The following is a 25,832-nucleotide window of genomic DNA, read 5'->3' as shown; positions in this document are numbered from 1 at the left end:
CCTTCAATACAAAAAAATATGTCTATGCTTCTTTTATTTGATGGGTTTTTTTAACTACTGACACTACAAAATGACACTAGGTTTGCACAAGGAAACACAATTTAATTGATGCCACAGGAAGATCAAAGAGGGAAAACAGATTAAAAGATGGCAAAGGGTTGCAGTTAGTTCATTCCCTGAGATTAAACCATATCTACTTTCATTTGACTTCAGGTATAACTGAGAGTAGATTTTGGTTTAAGCTGCCAGGAACAGACAGGTAAGTTAATTACTGAGATTTTGTTCAGCTAGATACCTTCCTTCTAAGGAAGATGGGCACATACTGATAAAATTAGCCAGGTTCATATAAACGTACTGTAAGAACTCTAGCACAGGAATGGATTGGGTGACCTAGTGCGGGTTTTTCCATTTCTGATTCCTAAAAATGAGAAAAAAATTCCAATAAACAGACCATGAATAACCCCCAAAAGTCCCTGGCAACATGATAGATATGAATGAGAGAGAAAACATATTATCTTGGCTTTTCTTTTTCAGGGACTTTTTTTTTGGCAGTAACAACTGGCAAAGAACGGGTCCAAATTATTTCTTACAGCACACATTTGTTGGGATAGCAAAATCCTTAACTAAAAGGAGCAAGGAAACCTTCAAGGCTGGACAGAAAACACAAAGATAGACACAGGGTATATGTGGGAGTGGAAGGAAAAGACTCAAAATACAAGGAAGGACATTGCAGTGTTGGGAGTTTTAAGAACTCATTAAAAAACAATTGAGTTGATTTCTTGAGAGGGTGGTGTTTGAAGTTTAAAGTCACAAAGTTCACCACATTTATCTTTTTTCTCCAGATCACCAGTTTCAATCCTTATGTGCCTGTACCAGTTTCATCCCATTCCTTAATGAGATTCAAGCAACTCAAGCAGTAATGCTCTGCAGGCTTTTTACTTGAGAGAAGCTGCAGAAAAGACATCAGTGACAGAAGTGATGAGTCTGCCAGTCCATTTGAGGAAGCTTGGTCTCATAAAACGCACTGCTGCATATCAGGTTTATAAAGTGCATATCAGGTTTAACATTTCTGAAGATGGGATGAGAATACAGACAGGGAGTCCTGAAAACCTCAAAGCAAAGTCAGAGTGTTGACCATACTGCTGAGGAATTTGAATATGTAAAGAAAAGAGAGGAGTGAAAGGATTAGAAGATTAGTAAGACTGAGATTATCATAACAGCAAGATCTCCCCCTGCCAGTTCAGATCACTGATTTCAAATTCTGGCAACAGCAGCAATCCCAAAACAAACTGAAATTGCAGAGTTGGCATATTGGAATGTTAACGTAGGTTTTATCTAAAGGTTTTAACAGCAGACACAGGTAAAACTATTTTTTCTTGACCAACTGCCAGCTCTCTCTGTATTAAAGGAGAATGTTTTCCTGGTTGATAAACAATGTCATGCAACCTGAGAGACGATAAAAAAAATAAACCAGACTAAAGAAGTCATTAATACACATGACAAAATTTGTCAGTGGTAAAAGCAATCACCAGAAGCTGCAGTGAAAAGAAAAATTAGGCAAACCCCTCAGGATACTGTGAAATATGAAAAAAATAGGAATAAATGGAGAACAACAGAACTGACATAAAACTGACATAAAAAGTAAATATGTGCCAAAATGTAGAAAACTGAATGATCTTTCAATATTCTAGTGTTTGATGAAACTGCCCCATGAGAAATATTAAGACACAATCATATCTCTGAAAATTCTACCACTCATCCACTTGATCCTCAATAATATATTATTCTAGGCATTTTACAGAAGTCAAAATGAAGTAAAGACTACTTCTGTCTTTGCTTTTGCTCTGTGTCAGATGGAATTACAGAGCTTTACATTATCATTACAAGTTTGAAAAGCCAAGTGAATGAGAGATTTTTACATATTCACAGCTGAATTTCTGAAAAAATGTTTTCAAAATTTTGAATCCAATAAAGAGAAATATGGGAGCAGTATTTGCTCTAATACTGTCAACAGTGTTTTCTAGGGGATTTCATTAATATTTCCACTTGATATAAAAAACAACTGCCAATCAAAACACTTGATTAAGATTTGATCTTGATTAAGATTTTTCACTTTTTCACTAATTTTCACTTTTGAAGATGTCCTGTAGTATTAAAAGAAAAATCTCAACCACACTAAGTGGATAGTAAATTTTTGGTTTAAGAACTTAAATAAAGCCTCTTCAGATCATTTTCAAGTTTCCATGGTGCTGTATTATTCTTTCCTCTTCATTTTTAACCATTCCCCCACATATCAGGTACTGTGAAAAGTTCTTTTCATTCACACCCTGTTAAAACACCACCATTTAATTTGATGTGAATAAACTCCCCATTGCAGTAAGGCCACAAATCTACTTTCACTGCTGATTGAACAGTACAAGTCTGAATGACTTACATACATTTTACTGGGAATTTTGTGTATAATGACTCACCTTATGCTGTGCAAGCTGCATCTTTATTTTGTCAGGGTCATTTGCAATTTCAAGATCTGAGTCCAAAGATTTCTCTGATTCTTCCAGCCATTCCATAAGTTTATGCCAGGCTTCATGGAACTAAAGGAAAGTCAGATTTGCATGAACTTTAAAATTCACTTGCTGATTAAACAGTCTAAAAGCATTAAACCCCAAGCAAACTTTGACAAAATTTCATGTTTTTCTCCTTGGTCTCTTAAACAGAACAGGTCTAGCCATGTGCTCGCTGTATTTAGTCTCCCTTCCCCAAGTGAGTGCACACATCATATGTATCTGTCAGAGACATATTGGTAACATCTGTCCATGTGTTGGTCATTCAGATTCCTACAGTTTAAGTAATGGATAGTAAATACAGAAAGAACAGGGCTTAGCTATTGCTTATATGGGACCATGGCAGTAAATCACTGGGGAAAACTTCCATCTGGATGACTGCCCAAGATGTTCCCTGTAACACTCATAAAAGCTCTCATTATATCAAATGCTATCTTGATGAGCAAGGAACAGATTTTTGATCTTCCTTCCTGTTTCAAAGAAAAGAACATTTCAGGGAAGGAAGCAGGGAAAAAGTAAAGATTCAATCAGCTTTCACACAGTGTGTCATCCGTTTGGGTTTTGATTTTTCGAAGCTGGTCATTTCTCTCCCTCTTAAAAATTCTTCTTGCCTGGGCTGCCTACACATGGAAGCACAGGAAACTAGTTCAGAAACCTTGCAAGGCATCTAACACACTTGTTCAGGGCTTTTGCTTAGGCCTTGAGTAGCCTTGAGTACTCTTTCCACGCTACACACACACAATTACCATCTTATAACACTGTAATTAGCTTTTAAATGCATATTGAGATGAAACCCATCTCATTGCAGAACTGCTGTGTGTGTGAATGCACATGAGAAACTTCTGGAAAATAAGAAACATGGGATTGGCTTATGGGCTAATTAATTGCCCAGAGAACTTCTTGCTCTATGAGCTGAGGGGTGGTATTGGTGAACATTGGAACGTGGTTTAGCTGTGAACATCACCAAATCTTGAATGACCATATTCCCTTGAACAGAAAGGAGCTAGAACTTCCTCTTGATATTAAACAGGTTACATTCCTCTCACACATTTTGCATCTTATATTTATATTCCTCGTTGAGAGAAACATGTATCTAAGAAAAAATCCACAGATGCTTCCAACTAAAGAAAACTTTGCAAACAGCCCTGCTCCCCACAAAAAACAACCTCTCCAGGTTTATAAGGAAATAAATGGAGATCTCTTACCACACAGAAGATATTGGTCTAGTAACTAACAGAAGAGATTGAGTGGTAAGTGTTGAGTATAATCAGGACACAACATAGACCCAAGAAAAAAATACTAACGAATACTCCCACAGATTAGTGAAAAGGGTTCATCACATTCTTTAAAATATACAAAGTTGATTATGAAACTTCTTTTTGAAGACAGATGGCACTAATACACATCTGGAATCCATACTGTAACTTTCTTTTTTCAGACTATCCTGTACTACTGACAGAAGTCACTGCTTGGGTTGAAAATGATGCTTTCACCTTCCAAATGAAGTGCTCTGGGATTGAATCACAGAAATCACTCCACTAACTCAACACTGTCTTGTACACTAAACCTAGGCTTGCTTTTTAAAGCATCATATTCTTCAACAATCTGGATGCAATTACAACAAAGTTCAAAGAGCTGTATAACAGCTGTTGTCCCATTACCTGTTTGGCTCTTTTCCTTGCATCATCCAAAGCTCTTCCCCTTTCAACCAAGCGTTGGACTACTTTTTCCCATCGACTCTGTACACTAATCAACAGATTTTTAATAAGGACAACGTCCTGTTTCTGGCTGAAGTATTTCAAATGGGTTCCAGTTTTGTCCAGCTCTATGATCTGATCTCGATGAGAGTTCACTTCTGTGGCAAAAACCTTGGGAAAAAAGGGTGAAAATTACTGAATGCTGTGTTGGGTAAACACTGAAAAAACCCAGTCTGATAAAGAATGATGTAGTGAGAAAGACAATAAAATACAATTTTTAAACAAATGAAATGTTTCTCTGAGTGCCAGCATTATAGGGTTCATTTGGACATTGTTACAGTATCTCCACAGAGTGGGAGAAAAACATTACACATCTGTTTCTTTACATACCTTGTGTTCATCAATTTGAAATAAGACAGTGTCCAAGATAAGACTTGGCCGAGAAGCTGCAGTTAGAGTCTGCTCAGCCTGAGTAAGCCAGTTGATGAAATCTTGAAGTGAGTTGTGGAACTCCATTGCTAAATTGAGGGCTTCTTCCAGTTTGGTCTGTAAAGACAGGTCATACTTTATTAGCAGCTGATACTGTGCAGGGGCTCCAGCCAAGGAAACCATTTTAGTTCAGCACTTTGGAGTAAACCATTTTAGTTTAGCATTTTCAAACACTTTTCCAACTCAAAGTTTCTGACTTCTAAAATAACAGCCTATATTTGAGCATGTTCAAGGAGATGGATACAGGACTTACAGCAAAATTATGTATAACAGATGAATAGAAAATACAGCGCCTAGTATCAAGGTAAATTTTACCACATTAGAACAAATTTCCTACTACTTAATCCAAATGGGACATTTGGATTTATCAAGTTCAATGCAAAACCAGTAGAATTTCAGAAATCTAAGGTGGTAGTGCACTTGGAAGAGCCTTAAGTAGATCATCAAATTTATGCTCTTACATTTAATGAAGAATATGTTTTCCTAGAGCACTTCTTTTTAATAATGCCCAATTATCATTTTGGTTGCCTGAACAGAAACTAATTTGGGATACAAAACTTTGTTGATCATGAGACAGCAGTCAGAGATTTTCAAACATTTACACTGCTGACCTCACTGAGCACTCCAACCTTACAACTTCCTGCAAGAAGGTGCTCGCATTGGGCATTAATTAGTTTGTAATTTTTACTTTATTAGTACCTTAAGAGACATCAGCATTGTAACTTTAAAATACAGCTAAATTGTGAGTTAAATATTTGTGCTTTATACATATCAGGGCTGTACAGAGAGTTTCTCTGTTTGCAATCATGGGTATCCTTTTTGTTTGATTGAGTTAGAACAAGTGGACTATATTTCGTGAAGGAATGAAAGCCACATGAAATTAATAACAAGAAAACGTATGTTACATATCAGCAAAATCATGCTATTGATCTGTTAGAACAGAAGGTAGTCACTTGAAATAAATGGCAAAAGGCCAAGTGTTTGGGAATTTAAAAAAAAATGGCTGAAAACTAGGAAAAATAACACACCAATTCTTTACTGAGGAGGAGATAAACTTGAAGGATCATTTGGTCTCTTGTGTCTATGATTATTGCAATAAAACCTAGAAAACCCCTAGTCCTACCAAATGAGCACAGTATCAGTTAATATATTATCAGTTAATATTATCATATTAACAGTATCAGTTAATATATTTATATGGAACCGACTTGTGCTGTTCTCACCATACTCCTGCCCAGTTATGGATAATTAACTTATTGAATCTTATTTTCCCCAGTACTTTCTAAACATTACTGAATTACACCAGTCTCTTCAACTGATTTTAAATGTAAAAAATCAGGCAAGTATGCATCCATAAAAGCACTGATTATTAGCACACTTAAATGCATGATTAACACTTCAATTTTTATGTAAAAACACATACTTTTCTTTCACTGAGTTTCGTTTGCACAGATTCCCATTTTTCTTTTAAGTTATTTATGTCCTGCTCAACGTTTGTTTCAGCAGATTCTGGGCATCTTGCAAGCATCTGCTGGCCTTTCTGCATTAGACACTTGTATGTCTCTTCTTTGGCCTCAAAGGCAGCACAAAGTTCCTAAATAAAGAAAGAACCAGAAAGGTAGAAAGTCAATACTCTTTATAAATACCAGTATAATATTTATTCCTCTCCCCAGATTTAGCAGGTATGAGTAAGACTAATAAAGAAAATACATGTAATTTGTAAAAAGTCAAATGAGAAAATGAGGGACCCAGTTCCTCAAGAAATGAAAACTTGTAGCCTGTCAATGTCTTTTCTGAGATTCAAAGATTGGCAAAGTAAGTACTATGCATTTATTGAAAAAGAGTTGCTAGAACTTGCTTGGCTTAAAGTCCATTTGTAGCCAAAACACAAAATGTGTCAGCATTACACATCATGCAGAAAGCCCAGACCTATCCAATACCCTTCAAAAGTGCGTGGGACAGCTTGGGAGGGCTGGTTTATTGTACATTGCTGTATCTTCCTTCACTTGCTAACCATGAGCACTGAAGACATTTCAGACATTTAAATAAAGCTGTAATAATAATGATAACAACCTGTTAACTACGCTAATAATGATGTGTTTCTAAATCATGTTAAAGGCAAGCTGTGAAAAGTCTGGGAGCTCCCATGCATCCCTCTGACTCAAAAAGTCATGTTCAGTATTGGTAACAGAGAAATCAAAATGAAACAACAAAGTTGCTGAAGACTCACAAATAAGGAACATCTTCACGAGGAGATGAGGACTAAGTGGTTTGCAAATAAGAAAATATTTTTTCCCCTGATTCTCAGGACAAGAGCCCAAACAAAACTTTTTTTTAGAGTTAGGGGATACTGTACTCAGGGCTGTACCTGACCACAGGGGCAAAGAAAGAAGCAGGTTTATTCATTAATTTATTATTCATTAACATTTTGACACAACAAAAAGCTGCTTGGTTTTCATTCTGAGGACTATGGAAAGTGGTGTCACCTGGTCTGCTTCCTCTTACTACTTCAGGGAGAAACTGGAAACAATGATTGTTTTAAGAAAAGGAGAGGGATGGTCTGAGCAGCACTGGGAGAGCTAAAAAGGTGTCTTTTAAAGCCCCTTTCCTACTCATATCCTGTAACGTCTCCTCATATCTTTTGTTTTCCTGGAGCTGCTTTAACTGGAAATGCAGCCCAATCTCAACACTCATTAGTGAACCAATTGTGGTTGAGGTTCATTTATTCATATCTTTTATTCATACCTGTAGAAACAGCCCCTTATACTCAAGAACATAGTTCATAACATTGTTTCCAAAGAGGAACAAATCAAAATGTAGTGCAAAACTATCTCCTTCAGTTTCACATCAGTAACTAACATAGTTGGTATCACTTAGAGACAAGTTTGAATTTGGAAAGTAGTAGACAACATGACAAGTGCCCTCAACATTTCAGAGGAAAATAAATACATAAAATGAGGGAGAAAATTACCACTTATCTCACATGTTCATTAAGGTTTAACCAAAAGGAAATCAAGTTCTGTGCTTTAAGGGTTGATAGTAAGTCAATGCCTGCAGATGTCCACCAGGATAGGAACATCTTGTTAAAATGCACATGTACAGGAGGAATTGTACATCTAGGGTGCATATTACTGGGGACAGTCAGACTTGTTCTGACTACAACATTGAATTAAAAGGCCCTTTAACTAATCAACCTGTAAACATTGTAAGTGCAGAAAATTTGTATAGCAAGGAATAAACTAAAAGAAAATCCTGAAGCTTTCCATGGAAAACTTTTGCATCTTGATCTAAGTGCAAGATGAAAAAGGAAAGACCACCACTGACTTTCAGGGAATCATGATTACAGTCCACTGTCACAAAGGGAAAAAAAACCCACCACCTATTTTTCCCCCCTTTTTTTTCCTTAATGATAAAAAGAAAGGATTACACGGATTCAAAACCACAAGATTATTTCTGTTTAGATCTAATTTCCTGTCTTAACTGATTTTAAAAATGTAAATTAGTTTCCCTATCAATTATATATACTGGCAAATTTTTGAGGACAAAAAGAAGGAAAAAAGATGTGCCTCATGTTGGTAAGCAATGATATTTAGAAGAAAAAAAAAAATTTGATTTTTTAACCTTATGACAATGAAGCATTCTAATTGGTAGGGTCAGGTCAGGTGTATTCCTGCTCAAGGACAGTTCAGTATCACTGTTACATCTGAGCCAGGAATTTAGAGGTTCAATCACCAGGTTTGGGCTTATATCCTGGACCTAATAGCACATCATGATTTTACACAAATGAAGCAGTAAGAACCACCTTCCTTAGAGGTAAGAGATCAAGTTTAAGTGTCTTTTTTAAACACTACGGTTCTACGGGAGTAGAGAAATCCACAGAACGTTTCTTAAAGAGAAAGAAAGGGAATAATTCAGGCATTCTGGTCAGCTTGCCATTTCTAATTAAAGCACAGCCTCTATGAGCCAGTAGTCCTTCTTACTTCTATGCTAATGATGACTTTATTGTCAGCTTCAGTTAGATAAGGAATAAAGGATCAAGTCTCTTAAGTCAAGGTTCAGTGAATGTGGGCCGTTTTTAGATTAATCTTCAAACTTCAGAGAAATCATAAATTTAGTTATGGGATCAGAAGGGGAAAGAAGAATAGGAATCACTGAAAAATCTGCATACACCTTTTGTAAAGATGCAAAAGTTGTTTTATTTGTCTCAACACTAATAATGATTCAGCTTTGGGCATGTCCCAACAGGCTACTAAACTACACCGTAAATAACAGTGTTGTTTTGAAAGCTATTAAAGTGCTTTAAGACACTGTACAGACATTGTGGTATATAGAACACACAACATATTTACCAAAAACACTCTTAAAAGATAGTTAGTCCTGAAATGCAATTTGCAAAGCATTCTAACACTGATACTTACCATATGTGCATTAAGCTGCTCTCTTGCTGTTTCTGGTAAGCCTCCAACAGGTTTTGATGCCAACAGCTGACGTTCAGTGTCTGTCAGCCATTGCTGCAGATCCTCAACTTCACCATGGAAACCTTGAGCCTAAATTATACCATATCATTTTAGAGATAACTTAAATGTTCTCCATTCCAATACCAGCTCAGATGCATAAGCACATTGGCAGCTGGTTTATTCAGATATTTGTAATAATCGAAGGAAATTAAAGAAGAAAAAATAAAAGAAAAAGAAAAAGCAAACACACAAACTGGCTCAATTCAATTCAAAGGATAAGAACAAAAACCATAGAAATCATGAAAGCAGTCAAAATAACTACTGGGAGACAAATGTTTTCCCTGAATAATACACCTATACAGAAATTTCATCCTTTACAAAAATTTTCAGACCAAAAGCTGAAGTCTTTCATAAGCACTGTAAAGGACAGTGTCCAGCCATGAAAGATACAGCTGGATTCAAACTTTCTCCAAATTCAGAAGTGTCTGTATCATAGTTTTGATTTAGGCCAACTTCTAATAGATGTATCTGTGTATTTCATGTAAAAAGACACTTTTTCTGAGTTATGTCTATATTTGATCATTTCCTGTTCACCTGGATCAAGGCACTATCCAGCTGCTGTTTCCTTTGTTCTGTTTTTTCCAACAACTTTTGCCAGCGCTGATTCAGGAGTTCCAACTTGCTCCGTAAATTACTTGCTTCTTCAACAGCACTTGATTCAATCAGGTCATTTCCTGCTTTTTTAACAGCTTCCACCGTAGACTGATGGGCGAAAACATCATTTTGTAGCACCTACAATTGTAATACAGCATAGCCATATTGGTAAGTTACTGAATGAAGGCACTCACAGGGATTGAGCCAGTTGTAGACCAAAGACAAGGCAATAGTTTAACATCAGCACAGATATCAGAAATTAAAGCTAATAACTAAGACCTCTTCATTCAAAAGCAGTAAAATACCATTCTGACAAAATACTGAATTTTGTTGGTTTTTTTTAATCTCGGAAAAAATAATATATTCCTTCTGAAAGCATATATTTCTGAAATTATTAAAGGTTTTTACTAGTGCTAGGGAATAATTATTCCTTCACTTTTTAAGTTAATTCTATACTTTCCTTTAATGGGATTTTTCTTTGAATACTATGTGCTTGCTGTGCTATACAACAACACAGCTGCCACAATGTCTTCTTGTGCATTTCACGGCTGCAACTCTTTTCTTGTTATGTCAGGCTACCAGACACTTGACCTGTGCAAAGAGCTGGGGGATGGTTGTAGTACTAAGGCCAAAAGACCTCCTCCTTCTGCTGGAAAACCTCTTATCACCAACCACAGTAAAAACCATAAAAGGCAAAATGTACATTTGGGAAAAAAATGCTGTTTTCAGAAGGATGGGGGACAGGGCAAGAAAAGCTTTAATATAGAACAGAAGAAGAAATACACAAAATGGTTGGGAAGAGAATGGTAAACCCTGTCTAAGAAGTTCAAGTTTATGATTGCTGTCTTCCTGGGGTCTGACTCAAACTCACCTCCATCAAAGTGCAAGCATATGGAAAAAACATAAAGCTAAATAAAAAGGAACTTAAAAATTAACTCAATGGAGCACAATACGAAATACCAAGTCACAAGCAGACCTTGAATACAAAACACACATCACATTTACTTTAATTCTTATAAGCTAAGAGCTAGATTATTTTATTTTCCTGACAGGGTGAAAAAAGGTATTCACAGAAGCATCTTATCCCTTCCTTCCTGCTGAGACTCACTAAGAACAAGGTCTATTCTTTCCAAATTCTATTCAAGAGGTGGATGTTTTTACAGGCTACCACAGGATGCACTACTGTGCGAACTTTCTAACCTATAAACTCTGTATTATGAAAAGGAAGTAGATTCATTCATGTGTTTGCTGAACTCCTTCAGTACAGACACAAATGATGTCTCTATGCCCCTTCACTAGTAAAACACTTCCGTTTGATAAGAATATAAAAGGTTCATGGAGCAGAACCTATTTTTGTAATTTTATTTACTGTTTTAAAAGGGTCTGTTTATAACAATAGGGTATGCACATAAGGTATGCAGATACTGTATTCTGTTCAAGTTCCAACTGACCACCCAAAAGCCTTCAGAAGCTGCATAGCTGCATTAACACAGACAATGAAAATACCTTAATTATCTGTGTACTGTCAATTTCAATCAATTCTCTCAAAATCCAAAATGGACTCTGAGTACTTCTTACATCATATGCAGGCCAAATATTAAATGGCAGTTTTAAAGGGAGGGGAGTTACATGGTTAGATTGAAATCTTCAAGTCTAGAAAGAACATGTTGTTATGAAGAGCACAGTTACACACAGAGGCAGAGAAAATCTCTTACTCCTAGGAGATATTCTAAAAATAAAGGCATGGTAGAAGCATTCTTCCACGGGCTCCAAAATAACAATGATCAGTAAAAATACTAAAACAAACAAACAAAAACTCTTTAAACCTACACTGTAAGTAACACTGAGAAAAAGATGGGAGTCTGCACAGATTTACAGAGAAGCATTTTCCATCTTAGCAGAACCCAACTGACACACAGTTTTGCAGAATTCAGAATAAATCACTATTTTCTGAGAGGGAAGAAAGAAGCAAAGATATGCAAGAGTTGTGCAGTTGCTGAGACCTGGCTTAAACAGAACTAATCAAGGCGTTTATTGCTTCAGGGAGAGTAGCAGGTTCAGGAACTTTTGAATTCCCTAGGTCAAAGAAAGGTGATTAGAGGTGGAGACTAGGGTAAGCTGTTTATTTTTGACTAAAACCATACCATATGCAAGAAAGGTAGGAATGTGGAGGACTAAGAGGAAAGATATTTATTCCAAGCCCTCATTTCAGCTATAATCTGCATCTTGAAATTATACATAGAGAATTATTTATCAAATGTGAAGTTTTACTAATAAAAGACTCATCCCTAGGATAAAATATCGAAAGAACATTCTGGTTAATATTGATTACAATTACATACATGATGTTTGGCAAGTTCAATTTCAATAGCCTTGGGGTCTCCACCCACGGGTTTCTGTTCATTCAGCAAGTCTTCTGTGTGCGTCAGCCATGCCAGTAACTCATCCAGGGCATGCTGGAACTGCCCCAAGGCTAACAAGGCACCTTCCAGCTTGTGCTACAGTAAAAATAAAGTTAACAATAAAATCGTTTCACAATGCAATTGAATTGTCTTACATTACCATTAGTCACCATATTCCAGAGCAGAGTCCATGCATAAAACAGAATAAAAACCAGGGAGAAACAGCTACCCAATACAGGCAATGCTTTATAACTACAGCTGAGTTAGCAATTCCCTTGAAAAGCCTTGCATTCCAGGCTCAAATTCCTGGCCTTGGAAGAGGCCATACAACCAAAATAGAGTTAAGGTTGAAGGGTCTTTCATCAGATATATCAGTAGCTTTTTATCACTTAAAACATATTTTCAATATAAATGCAATTTGGTGCATGATCCTTTTAAAACATTTTCTTTGTCATGAAATGATTCTGTTTTGAAAAAATGGCTCACTTCAAAGGATTCTTTCAGATCTCTCAGCTTGATAATTAAAGGAAATAACACTGAAATAGTTTAGTATTAATGGGGTTTTATTCAATTGTTCAGTTCAGCAGCTACTATTACCTTTGCACATATAAACATGTTTCCAACTGCTACTTAAGACATCATCAAATAAACAAAATTAAATCACAGTCATTCAACACAGCATTACTGGCAGAAAATTTAAAAAGGTTTAAAAATGTTTCAAAAACTCAACTAATTGAACAATTCAAATCCTATTATATATAGTTTTTGTAGCTTCCAAACTAAAAGGAATGTGTAAATTAATATAAGCATTATACATAACAAAGAATTTCTCACAAAAATCGAAGTCATTAATAAAGCCCCCACCTCCCAAGCTTATTTACCTGTCTACTTATAATTTTGTCTTCTAGGCTGTCCCACAATAGTCTGAGCTCTGAGAGAGGGTCTTGAACAGTGTGCTTGTCACTCTCTTGTGTTGCCTTCTTGAGCAATAGTTCTGCCTGATGGTTCAGTCTTTCCATTTCTATCTGCTGCTGATAAGCTTCTGTCTTAAATTGCTGTGATAAATAGAAAAAGAATAGAAATAAATGAAACACAAGTAATGACTACAGAATCATAGAATGATTCTGTGTTCTAGCTCTTTTGATGGTGATAATGCTTTAAACTTCAAATGGAATTATTCTTGAAAGGAAGTGAAAGCAAATCATCTTTAGTAGAACACCCTCTTTAACACACAGTTGGTGCAACAGTCTGAACGCATCTTGTGTACACATGGTCTGAACTATGTAAGGTCATGATTCATTTGAAGTTACATCATAAAATATATAAAACAACCTGCCCACAGCCAACAAAATCTACAAGTGAGCAACAAAACCAAGAACCTTCTCTGATCATCACATATCTCTGCTTTTTAAACATAGCACAACAGCATCCAAACATCAGGAGCATATTCAGTCACAAGTACAGATCCATGCAGAAGGGTTTCTAAGTTAGACTGGAATTTTTATATCCACCAATTCAGGTATTGGGAATGTGATGATCTGAAATGCGTGAGCATTCACATAAAAGCTCTAATGGCAGAAGCAAAGCTTTGGAGGCCTTCTCTCAGAGCCTCAAAGCAACTGCTCATGTAAGAAACCAGAAAATGAAAGATCCTACCAGAACAATCCTGTACATAGCAATTTCATAGCTTTTGAAAGAGAATGAATGATACTACAACTGTTTTTGAGCTATCAGAAAAAATAAAATGTAGCCTTGCCAAAATTTACAATAGATTTTTTAATTAAGTGCATTTTAAAATGAAAAGTTTGCAGTGAAATATTTTATAATTTTCATGCGAATTCTTCTTTACTAAAAATTGAAAACTAAAATTGCATTTGACTCTCAATAGATACTGAATAACACAGAGAAACACAGACAAATAGAAATATAAAGGAAATAAATTGCTAGTTCATACCTTAAGTTCCTCCGTTTGCTGCTTCACTGTCTCCAGATCTGTTCCAACTGGGGACATAGATGCTAACTTGCTGCCAGCAATGTCTACCCAGTCAAATAATGCCTGAAAATCACAGTATGATACTTAAGTGTGAGTAGACAAATGCTGTTATTTTTAAAAGCTGTATTAAGTAAAATATCAGAAAATATCTTTTCTTTTTTCCAGAGAAGGTATTGCTGCGCTCTTTCAAAGAAAATAACTTTCCCAGCAAAACCTAGGTTTCTTTGTAATGCAATAGAATAACTATGCATGTAACAGTTACAGCAGTGTAAATTCTGCAAGACTGGACTTCTATTAGCAGCAAGATTCTACCAGAATTATTCATGCTGAGTAGCAATCTACTTCTTGTGTAAAACCTGAAATTTTTTACCCTGAAAGGTAAACACAGGTTTACCGTTGTTCTACCGTTGTTCGGAGTGAACATGGAAGGTGGTGGATAACACACCTTAAATGAGGATTACAAACAAAATTATTTTGAAGAAAGCTATTTGTGCAAGGAACATGGAACTACCCATTCAGTACATACTAGGCAGTGAAGGACTGAGCTAGAATGATTTTCTATAGGATAATGCAGAGTGACTTCAAAAAAATAAAAAATAAATTATGTCTCCCCAGTTCTGATGTTTGTAGGTATTTCTTTTGCTCCCCATACAATGCAGAACCCCAAGAATACTCTACACAGATTAAGAACACCTGCATCAAATCTGAATAATTGCACAAGGGGAAAAACACCTCCAACTAGGCCCCTTTTCCACCTGCCTGTTATCCTGTTACCATTAAAGAGAAATGCTTAGGACAACTGTTTGGAGCTGCCGACTGCTACATGGCTCCCTGAGAAAAGGGAACCATGCCCAGTGTGCTCAAGAGGGTGAAGCAGCTGCAGTTAACAATCTGTCCATAAGACTTTTCATATTGTCTATTGAAATGAGTGTAAGACAGCACTCAAATACAGTTCTTTCACAAAGCACCCAGATTAAAATCCAAAGTGATGATGCTCTGCAAAACAGATGTTGCATTATTATTAAGGAGTGGTCTGCTTCTTGATCTGCACCAAATGCAGAAGTAACTACCCTCAGTGTCATGTGAAATTCCAGTTTTTATGATTTAATGAACCAGACAAGACAGAAATTCAATCAAGAAAAAACAAACAAACCCAAAACAAACAAAAAAGCTACAAAAAATCCAACAGCACATACAGAGAAAACATCACCATTTAAAAGGATAGGTTGTGTTGGAAGAGACCTTTAAAGGTCATCTAAAGTACAACCCCTCTATTTTTTTAAACTTCATCAGTTCTAGGAAGCACAATGTACAAGATATCTTAAAACTGTTGGAATATTTGCCTACAGATTTAAAAAGGAAATCATCTTCTAAAATATTATGATACGATAAATTACAATGAGTATAACATTTTAGCAACATTATGTTAATAATTTTTTGCTTAAAATACTAAAATATTTTACTTATAAGTAAAGTGGAATAAAATTCAAGTGTTTCAACTATCTTCCACTCAAAGAAAATAGCAGCAAATGAGTATACAGACCTGTACTCTGTTCTTTTCAGACCACAAAGATGTGTCACAACTTTAACCTGCCTTGACTATCAAAAGAAAATGTGAGCAGAGCTACTAGGACTGTGTGCTGCCAAAAAAACTCTGCTCTCATCAACAAAAAAGGAGACATTTTGAATCTAAACACAGTACAATATGAAGACATGAAGAAAACAACCCAACATACGTTTCTTTAATGCAAAAATATCTCAACAAACCAACCCCAACCAATTTTGAGAAAAAACCCTGCCTACTGAAGGAAATAGTCACTACAGCCAGAGTGCTTTACTTGCCACCTACCTAATCACATGACACTTTTTACAACAACCACGTTGAATCCCATTGACTCAAGGCTGGGTTAGGCATATCACATCATCTTACCTGTAGTCCATCTTGGTATTGAACAGCTGCCTGCATAGCTTCCCCAAGCTTATCCACACGTTCTTTCCATGTTTTGTTCAATGCATCCCAGGCAGAATTCAGCTGCAAGTAAGCACAATTTACTTCAATAGACCAAAGAATTTTACTGCTATATAATGTGCTTTTACCAACACTTCACTGAGCAATAATACAAAAAAACTAAGCATGACCAGTTCACATTTATTTCATACTAATACCCTTGTCCTCCCTATGACTGCATAACTAGCTTCTTCCAGAATTCAGTAGAGGTTCTGGATTATAAAAGCTGTAAACTTCAGTACTGGTTGAATATTTTTATTAACAGAAATATTACAGTTAATTAAGTAAATACTACTAAATCATTTGGAGTTGCATCACCATAATAAAAATGGCTTAAAATAATCATCCATTGCTGAACACTGGAGAAATAAAAAGTACTTTATAGTCATCCAAACAGGATAGTCTCAGTTAAGATGTCTCACTTGGCATGAACAATATATATCCAAAATTTATTCTAGCATTACTTTTGCAAGAAATACTCACCTATAACATTAATTTTTTGTAAAAAATCAAAATAAAAATCTGTCTTTTACAAAAGTTTTAAACCATGAATCAATGAAATACCACAGTGTACGCATTCTAATCTAATTTAAGATTCATTCACCCAAAAGGCAAATCTTGCTTTACCACAAAGGCTTCAGTGGTGTCTCACTTTTGTCACAAAATTTTTATTTTCAAAATTTGTTAGGGTCGTGGGCAATATACCAATTTCAGCAGAGCAAGTTATCACATAGCAGACCTAAACATCTCCATTTCCCATACCTCATCTATACTCTTGTTGACAATAGGTTTGTCAGGCTCTCCACAAGCAGCTCTCAGCTCAGAGCCAAGGCTCACAACTGCTTCTAGTTCTTCTTGTAGTCCATCAATTTCTTCTTTAGCAGCCTAGAAGGAGAAAAAAAGCCAACACTGCCAATACAAAATTTAATAACCTACGCACAACTTGCTTTCAAGATAGAACACAGCAGGATTCCACCTTTGTTTTCTTTCTAGTCACTCGGACTTACAACTGCATGCTTAAAAAAAAAGCATCCCTTTGCAGCATCAGATGAAATCAGCTGACATCAGTCTAAATTGTAACAATGGTTTATGATACCATTTTGCATGAGATGGAAAAAACAAACAGGAAGTTTTAAATTAGATTTCTTTAATCAGAGTGCATTCTTTTTCAGAGGTTATCATTCAACCTTCGAACATTTAACTATCAGTATAAATAATTACAGGCTTAGAGGATAATACATTTGTCCACCTTTCATTTAGATGTTACGTACTACTTGAGGAATCTCAAGTATGTATAACTTCTGAAAGTCTCAGTGAGATGGTTATTATATACATATTTACAAACAAATAAGGAAATGTAATGACAAGCACATGTTGCATGCTTATTGCAGTTAAGCACTGATACGTGTTATTAACTGTAGACTCTTGAGATACCATTATTGTACATTTCAACACAATCATCCCCCCTAGTCCTTCCAAAATAATACATTCTCATCTGCATACTGTAAATAAAGTACTTCAAACCAAGAAAATACTTTCTACTGACCTCTGCAGCTTCTTGCTGTTGCTTGACTACAGATGGGTCAACTCCAGGTCCCTCCAGTTCTCGAATGAAGTCCTGAGTATCTTTAATAGTAGCTACAAGAGCCATATGATCACACCAAAACTTTTCAGCTAGTTCCATTACATCCAACAGTTTGGCCTCTCTTTCCTCAGTCAAGGTCTGGATGTCTTCCCAAATTAGGACCATTCGGTCTAGTTTATCTTGAACAGCTGAACAACAAAGGAACTAGATTACTACCTTGGCAAACAATTCTTGGTCATAAATCTCTCTACAGCTCTACAGCAGAAACATATGGGTACATTTTAAAATTTAGATTCTAAAATATTTCTTTGCAGAACTCTTTATAATGTTAAGTGGAAACAAGCACAATGGCCTTTAAAATAAAATAAAAGTCATATCCACAATGAATTATTTTAAACAAATGCTTTGTTTTTAAAAATCTTAAGCAGCTTCTCCAGGAGAATATACTCCAGATAAGAGGTCATCAGAAATGAAGAATTTTATATGCTGCGGCTTACTTCATTTCCACTACATGAAAGTTTTCTCAGTCTATTACCTTTAGCAGACATATCCTTATCAGCGCCTTCTGAGCGAGCAATCATTTCCTCCCCTCTCTGTTTAAGTGTCTCATACACGGGCTGAAGCTTTTCCAGATCCACTGACACATTCTTATTCTCACTGATCTGCTCTTTTATCTTCTCAACCTCTGCCGAGATGGAAGGTGGCTGCCTCAGACGTTCAACTATGCGTTTCAGACTCTCAAGAGTTGGATCTATCTTGTCATGAAACTAGGAAGGTGGTACAGGACAGAAGGAAATGGCAGACAGATTAGAATAAAATAAAACCTAAAAAACCCAAAATCAATAAACTAAAAAATGCCATCTGAAATTATCTTGGAAAAAGATACTTTACATCTCTATACAACATATGTATGTACAAACTGCAATACCTCCCTCTAGGCTCTTCTAATATCTAAATTACAAAAATAACCCTGCAAAATGGTAGGTTCTCTCAAATTCAAGAATTTTTCTGTTAAGTTTGGGTCCAGTCCTAGGACACTCCCTCTGAGTGGCAGAACCACTTACACTTAGCCCTGTGAAACTCACTAGTGCACTAAAGTTGCATTACTTTCTGCAACTAAAAGTACACAACAGTTTACATACTCTATCCTTCCAAGTTTGGCTGAGCCCAGGCAGGTGCTCAGAAACTCAATTACAGCTATGTTAAAGTGGTTCAGCCTTAGGATAGGTCCAAATTTAGTCTTTGCTAACTTAAGCTTTTGGATTCATAGAGGTTCCTAAATATCTCGCACCACCATGCCCCTTTCAAGTTAAAGAAATTGCTAAATCGTGGGTGCATTTAATGACTCTCCAGGATCTACAAAAAAGCACTCCTGAGAACATTTGGAAAAGATACTAGAAAAAACACAGCAAAACAAGATTACCTTATGTGAACAAATAGCTACATCCTTTGTCTTCAAAGGAATGAATATACACAGGCAATATAAATATAATTACTTTTTCCCACCATACAACCCACTTCAAATCTGACTCTGTGACTAATATTATGGGCGTCAATGTTTTTGTTAGAAGTGTGAATATCACACAAGCCAATAAAATGTGTAGCCTTCCCACATTTGAGACTTCTGAGAAACTGAATGTAGCAACAAAACCTTATAAAAGTGATAAAAACTGAAATTAATTTGGCAATATTTGGGTCTAATTTTAGGACATATATTACATTTTTAAGTTGTCAGTGTATTCAGTGGGTCTCCTTTTACTCAACTTTAACAAATAGAACAAAGTGTTTTAGAACTTAAAAGGAAGAAAATACAAGTAATTACCACCTCTCATTGCAGCTTCATACATTATGTCCTTCCTTTGATACCCAGTGCAATTTAATATAATTTCAAACCTGAAGAGTTAAATAATTACTCTTCAAGGACTGTCTAGACAAACATTGACATAGACATCATAGTACAGAGATCTGATAATATATATTCACATATCTTCATAAAAAAAGATTATATAAAATTATATTCTGTGGGCATTAGAATGTTTTGCTTTGCCATCTGCATATATATTTAGGTATATGAAATGAACCATAAAGTATTGCATAAATAATTCCATAATTTCTCGACATCTGATTATGTTCTAGGTGTTAGCAAAGAATGCATTTCTAATTCTTGCTTTCTGTACTTAGCTGGTCCAACATGTTGATGTCTATCACATACAAAACAGGGACTCCAATTCTAAGTAAATATCTTGATTTTTCAAATTGGCAGCTCCACCAATATGGGGAGGACTAAGCATTTATGGAAAAGGACAAGATCTAAGTAATCAGGCATATTTCAGAGGTGTGAATAAGAAAGGTGTTTAGAATGACTGAAAGTTTATACATTAAATATATATATACATATATAATATATAAAGTCTATAACCAGTTCAAAAGCAGGATGATTTCTGATGTCATTTAGTTTTGCCTCACATTCTTAAACTCAGCTGCAGGGGCTAGGAATACAACATTAATTATAATGACATGACAAAAATTACTTTGAATGTAGAACTGGTAAGGTCTTCAAGGTGTATTTCTTTATTTAGTATTTAAGACCTAAACAGAATATAGCACTTAATTTCCAGTGAACAGAGGAAAAAAACGGAATTTCCTATAAAAGCAGCAGTATAGAACAAAGAATTTTTATTCAGGTTTTTGTATGGGTTAATGTACAAAGTTTTGCTGAGTTCTTTTCTGAATCTCGGGTTGAGAAAAATAATTTCTTTGTAAATTTAATGGCAACTAACCCAATATTTAACATTTGCTAGAACACAACATTTGACAATTCTCTACTGATGTTCATTTCCTAGGCTGATGAAGTTAGAATACGCAGCTTTTGTGGACTTGACCTGAATTTTATGCTGATGACATTTTGTGAATCTAAGTTTCCTGATAATACTTTTCTGTAATAGTTTCAGCACATTATGTTCTTTGGAGTCTGCAGCAAAGAGCCAATGCCACTACCACTGCTAAAATACCCACTAGTTCTATTGCTAACTCTGTTAACTACAGCTGCTCATTCCTCGAAATAACTATACCCAAGTTAATTGATCAAAAGTGTTATTTGTTTACAAATGAAGCATCAGCTAGTTACAGACCAGTAAGAGAAAACAAAAGTGAAAATCAAATCCCACATTTTTAGACCACTAGAATTTTTACTTCAAAATTAAGAAGCTGTAAAATTTTTCAATGGCTGTAAAGTCATAATACTGACCAGTATATAAAATTATAACCCCTTAAGATAGAGAAAAATCAATACCATTAGCAGTGATATGAACATTCACAGACCATTAGGTTGAAAAATCCATATGAAACAGTCGTTTAATCTTGATATATCCATGAAAGATGACAATGTGTATTTTTCTATTGAATGAACCCAATTATACTTTAAACCTTAATTGATACCTGGGTACACTGAGAAATGGCTTCATCCAGTGCCAGTGCTCGCTTTTTGACATCTTCCTTAATTTTACTGTAAAGGGTGTCAGCTGCCACATATTTCTCTTGGATAGAAAAGCCTTCTCCTGGGCTCAGCTCCAGCAACTGAGGCCCAGTTTTGTTCATCTTATCTATATGAGGCTTGTGCTCAGCAATCAGCTCACGCAGTTGCTATAACAAATGAAACAACTTATCAGTTTCTTATGCTTGCACCACCACATTACAACTGTCCACACTTCCAACACATCCAGCTGGCAAGAAATTCCAAACAAATACCTTTCGTCTTAATGTAAAGCAGAAATGAAGTTAATGACTGCTTTGCCAGTGACCATTCCCATTGCAACACAGAAGTATCCAGGCATAAAACATGTGAACTAGAGACACACTGGAAACACTTCGGTAGGACATATGATTACAGGCAAAATATAAGATGCTAATTATGCATATGATGCTAACAACAGACATTGCCCGTCATATTTAGTACCTATAATGACAGAAAGGGCAACGATATTCCAGACATGGGCGTAACACCACCACATATATACTTTTCATGTTGATATTGGTCACTTGCTGCAAAGCCTTTCATTGAAGAATATCACAGAAAGAGATAGCAGCATTGCAAGAAAACTAATTCAAATTATCCTTGATTTAAGAAGAGGAAACCCGCACAAGGGAGGGTCAAAGAAATCAGTGAAAAGGGCAAAACTACAAGCAAGGGTGAGGCCTATCAGCCTTGTTTATCTGTCTCCCCTTCTGGCCACAAGACCCCTCTCTGTCTTTATAACAGCACTATTATAAAACTCACACAATATTTAACAACTAATTAATAAGTGAATTGTATTTGATCTCATCTGTCTATTCCTTCTCATCATCTGTCCCAGAAGCGAAAACTGTGCTGAAGACTGTGCAGAGGCTTGTGGAAGTGTCACAAAGTGTCTTCCAAGCTGTATAAGGATTTCAGTTGTTTTTGCTTGCACTCATAGAACTGACAAAAGGGAAAGGGTTTGCTTTGTGTGTGAGGAAATCCTTCCCTCATTTTATTTACTTGCTCATCTCATCTCTCTCTTTTCAGAAAAGTCTCCTTCTTGTGAGGCACTGTCCCCCTCAAGGCTGTAAACTCTATGCATTTCTACCCAATAGCTCCAGTACAGGAATATGAGAGGTGCATGCACTGCTCCTCTCAGCTGAGAATTTGTTTAAAGTAATGAAGACCCAGAAAAGAATCTATATCAGTCTCAGTGAAAATAAGTGCTCCTCTCTTCAACTACGGTCCTTCCCCTAAAAAGGAATCTAGATGCTGGCTTTCTTCCTTGCTCCTCCCCAGAAAAGGAGACGTTGAGGAGACTGGGAAGACAGTGACACAACTCTTCAGTCCCCCAATGACAAAACAGAAATAAAAATAACTCACCCCCAACTCTAACCAGTTACTGTAAATGTAACTCAATTTGTACACCTTGCCACCAGACAAGAAAAATAATGTTGATTAGCTTAGAGGACAAAGAGGAGATTATAAGACCAGTTTGAAAACTTTTAGAAAAAAATTTTCTGTAGCTTACTTTTGAGCACAAAGAGATGACTTGACACAAGGCCACAAGAGTGCACATTTCTGGGTCTAAACCTTATGCTAATACTCTGCCAACAGCTCATTTCAAACCAAACTAACTGCATGTTACTCACATGGAATCAACTCTCTGAATTCCACAGCTTGGAACAAAGATAGTCATCAGTAAATACATCAGAACCGAAACATTAGGTTCTCATTCACATTGAGAACTACTTTTTTTTCTTATTCTTCTTTTTAATGGAACAACAAATGATTTGGTCTTCTCCATGATCTACTATTGGGTAAACAATTCTATCAAACAAGCGTTTCAGAGAAGATTACGTGTTAAAAGTGCCTGACATTAAACTTCTATTTAACAAACAAATCTCAGCTAATGGCATAGCCCGAGGAAAATGCAAAAATAGAAGCTCATCTGAAAGGCTTCTCATAGAAGCAGCATGATTAAAGTACATGAGGAACAATTCTGCAAGTAAAGCAAGCATGATATGGTTCACGGTGACTAATCAAGGTAGTTTGTAAAGCTTATGTTATATAGCTAGTCTTAACAGAACATGTTTGTTCATTCTGGACATAATAGGAAGACAAATGAGTGAACCTGGTGTTTACCAGTACATAAGAGTGGTACATTTCATTAGCTGGTCTCAAAGTAAACAAGACTTTGAAGCCAGGGTTCATGCTATCTAACTTGAGTCATTTAATTGAGGCAGCTAAAATAAAAAAAAACACTAGTTAGTCCATGCTTAGCAGGGAGAAACAGGTATCTCCAGTGGCCCCATGGGTTTTGCATCTGCCAAAACATGCAGGTTTTTAACATTAGTGGGATGTATCTTATTCCATGTGATACTAGCAGACACCTATGAAACACCTCCATTTTTATCCAAACTGATTATATATCCATGAAAGAAGACCCATACAGTGGCCAGCACTGTCACCTCTATTTTGTGATGCTAGGGGAAATAATTATTTATTTATTTAAATTAGTACACAGCAAACATTCTTGATATGATAAATTATTATGGGATTGGTACCCAAGCAATCAATTCTTGGCCCTCTAATTGTTCATCTTCCTTAGCTAAGTTTAGTTTCAATATTACCAACAAAACAAAAGCCAAATTTTTTATACATACATAAGATCAGCATATGTACATATCTGTATACAGACTGTACCCCCCTTTTGTTTCTTGCTCCAAAATCCCATATCTGTTCTTTCTGTTTCTGTTTTGGTTTGTTCCAATACTGACATTAATGTGTACTTTTAAATATACTTCTTAACTAATAACTTTTATGTGTTCAGTTCTCTCAGTACAATGGCAATTATTACCCTTTAGCCTCTTTTATGTTTATACATCACTTGCTGCCTTCCCCAGAGACTCTTGCTTACATGCACAATTTGGTAAACAGTAGAGACATGACTGAAAATTAATCTGTATTATTATTTTAATTTTTTTTTTCTTCAACAGAAGAGTATCTCTCAGTTTTAAGAATTTTACAGAGTACTCCACAATTCTACGCAAAATACTTCCTGGTTTTTAACACTTTCTTTTTCAAAACTGGCACAATGCTTACCCTATGTTCTTCTTGTTGTTGCTTTAATGTTTCATATTCAAGGGCTGGTGCAGGAAGCTGAGAAATGATCATTTCTGTTTCAGTTAACCATGGCCAAAGCTCTTCATAAGTCTCCCAGAACTGGTTAACCAGGGACTGAGCCCGTTCCAGCTGGAGATTTCTCTCTGAGTTCATCTGACAGACTGCATCGTACTTCTGTAAGAGGCTTTCAATTTTTTTCTGTAAAATAATATAAATTTTTTAAAAGTATGTTTTTCCATGTGTCTCTTACCTTCATTTCTGAACATTCTTTGGTGATTACAGCATCAATTCACAGTGAATAGAATTTCAGTTTTGATGTTTCCACAGTATTTTAAGGTAGACAGAATCATCAATGAGGGAGATCAGAATTTGGCAGAGTACTTGCAAAATAATTAGAATACATTTAACAATACTGGTATTTACAAATAACACTTTATTCATAGAGTTCATAGTTAATATGCAAATGATCTGACTGCAGATCTTAGCTCAACTTCCTTACTGCAGACACTTATCCTCAGTGATGCTTGGCAGAAAGTTTTCCACAGTATTTCTGAATCAAAGCAAGATGAACAATTCACAAAACCTGTTGGGATGTTTAGTTTGGTTTGGTGGGTTTTTTTGGTGGGGTTTTCTTTTCCAGTCTGGCAAGATAATAGTATGTACTGTTGTGACTGTCATTTACAAACTTGCAACAGAAACCACGAAACATTATTTTCCAGGTTAGCATACTTTCTTAATGAGAGTGTATTACTATTAATAAATAGCTAATAGTGATAGAACTATAGGCTTATTACATTACAAATTTTATGTATTTGGGCGTGTGATAATAAACAAAAGTATCAACTTGCTATACTAGCTATATTTTTCCTGTGGAAAACTGCCCATGTTATCATGTTTATGAAATATTAAACGTGACAATGCACACAAATCCAAGCCTTGGAAAAACTACATATAAGCAAGACATTGAATGTGAAGAAGCTTTTTGGTTTTTGGCAGAACAAGCTATCCTTTCATTTATTATGTCTTGCATGTAAATTAAGTATAGAGATGCTATCCAGAGGACAGAACATAACCTTAACACACAGATATACAATATTTTTGACAAATAAAAATATTTAGTAGAGATTCACACAAAACTGCTCTGCCTTATGACTACAGTTTCAAAGACAGAACATCTCCTCTCTTTTAAATCTGCTTAAGAGCAAATCAAATTTATTCAGAGACCCTGCACACAGTTACAGTATTGAATACAACTGAATACAATTACTGAAGCATTGTTTTTCATGGACTGGAAGGACTGAATCTACACAATATATCCAGCCTCACCATAATTTAGCAAAAAAAATCTCAACCCCACAACTAAT

At 35.8% G+C, this 25,832-nt stretch overlaps 1 protein-coding gene across 16 annotated transcripts in view; it reads right to left on the bottom strand.

Annotated features, from left to right (window-relative positions):
• DST (dystonin) overlaps positions 1-25,832 on the bottom strand; it is a 284,727-nt gene that overhangs the window by 26,004 nt on the left and 232,891 nt on the right. For all 16 annotated transcript variants that reach the window (XM_033513007.1, XM_015620980.2, XM_015620978.2 and 13 more), the window contains 15 exons: positions 24,448-24,666; positions 21,285-21,488; positions 18,382-18,613; positions 17,808-18,034; positions 17,024-17,146; positions 16,184-16,285; positions 14,215-14,316; positions 13,142-13,315; positions 12,201-12,356; positions 9,799-9,996; positions 9,166-9,294; positions 6,171-6,341; positions 4,649-4,804; positions 4,223-4,429; positions 2,472-2,591 (listed from right to left, as the gene is read on the bottom strand). In XM_033513007.1, the coding sequence (XP_033368898.1) occupies positions 2,472-2,591; positions 4,223-4,429; positions 4,649-4,804; positions 6,171-6,341; positions 9,166-9,294; positions 9,799-9,996; positions 12,201-12,356; positions 13,142-13,315; positions 14,215-14,316; positions 16,184-16,285; positions 17,024-17,146; positions 17,808-18,034; positions 18,382-18,613; positions 21,285-21,488; positions 24,448-24,666 (2,520 nt within the window). The remainder of the gene's footprint in view (positions 1-2,471; positions 2,592-4,222; positions 4,430-4,648; positions 4,805-6,170; positions 6,342-9,165; positions 9,295-9,798; positions 9,997-12,200; positions 12,357-13,141; positions 13,316-14,214; positions 14,317-16,183; positions 16,286-17,023; positions 17,147-17,807; positions 18,035-18,381; positions 18,614-21,284; positions 21,489-24,447; positions 24,667-25,832) is intronic.

This window comes from Parus major, chromosome 3 (assembly GCF_001522545.3).
Source record: "Parus major isolate Abel chromosome 3, Parus_major1.1, whole genome shotgun sequence".
In the NCBI taxonomy this organism is placed as follows: domain Eukaryota; kingdom Metazoa; phylum Chordata; class Aves; order Passeriformes; family Paridae; genus Parus; species Parus major.
The sequence above is the reverse complement of the archived record's forward strand: the minus strand, read 5'-3'. Positions and strand labels throughout refer to the sequence as shown.